The 1,004-nt window shown below is 34.4% G+C and overlaps 1 protein-coding gene across 1 annotated transcript in view; it reads right to left on the reverse strand.

Moving 5' to 3' along the window:
* The window catches only part of DNA2 (DNA replication helicase/nuclease 2), a 60,928-nt gene extending 60,398 nt beyond the window's left edge, over nucleotides 1-530 (reverse strand). The window contains exon 1 of the mRNA XM_008567108.1: nucleotides 513-530. Within this exon, the coding sequence (XP_008565330.1) occupies nucleotides 513-530 (18 nt within the window). The remainder of the gene's footprint in view (nucleotides 1-512) is intronic.
* Between the last annotated feature and the right edge of the window lie 474 nt (nucleotides 531-1,004).

The following is a 1,004-nucleotide window of genomic DNA, read 5'->3' on the forward strand; positions in this document are numbered from 1 at the left end:
TTTTCTGCCCAATCTCTAAATGTTGCAAGTCTTGAGAGTTCAGTTCTGGATGCATTTCACCATCTAGCAGCTCTGTAGGTTACTGCATGTATTTCCATGGCTTTAAATATCATCTCTATCCTGCCAACTCCCAAATTCATATTTATAGGCGAGGATTTTCCTCTGAATTAAAGAGTCGACTTCCCATTTGACATCTACATTTAGATATTACAAGGAGTCTCAATTATAAAATGGTCAAAAAGAACTTTTAGTAACACCAAAGTCAATGGTTCAGTTCCCTGTACCAGCCAGCCACAAAAAAAAAAAAATTTTTTTTTAGCTTTCCCCATAAACCTATTATCCTTCTCAGCAACAGCACTATCCACCCAGAGGATATGGCCAGAAACCCAGAAGTCATCCTTGATTCCTTTCTGTTACTATCCACATCCAATCTATAGGCAGACCCATAGATTCTGTCTCTAAAACTATCTTATATTTATCTCTTCACTCCTTTCCATCTCACTGTCACTAACCTGATCATTATCTTTCATCTAAACAACTACATAGGTTTACATTCTTGTCTCCCTGCAATTCATTCCTTTTTCTCAATACATTGTCATGAAAATTTTCAAATGTACAGAAAAGTTAAAAGAATCGTACAATAAACACCAATATACCTATCACTTAGATTTTACAGTTAACATTTTGCTATCTTTGATTTATCACATTTGTATCTATCCATCCATGAATTCAAGCTTTTTAAAATGCATTTCAGGGCTGGCGGTTAGCTCACTTGATGCTGGTAACACGAAGGTCATGTTCAGATCCTTGTACTGGCAAGCCACCAAAAAAAACCCAATGCATTTCAAAGTGCGAGCATTATTGCATTGCATCCCTAAATACTTTAGCATGCATATCATTAACTAGGGTTTAATATTTGTTTATGGTCCTAAATTTTTAGTGTAAATTTTATATGTAAATCTTAAAATTTACATAAAATGATGTGCACAAATCTTTTTTTTTTT

This window comes from Galeopterus variegatus, unplaced genomic scaffold, assembly GCF_000696425.1.
Source record: "Galeopterus variegatus unplaced genomic scaffold, G_variegatus-3.0.2 Scaffold293, whole genome shotgun sequence".
Classification (NCBI taxonomy): domain Eukaryota; kingdom Metazoa; phylum Chordata; class Mammalia; order Dermoptera; family Cynocephalidae; genus Galeopterus; species Galeopterus variegatus.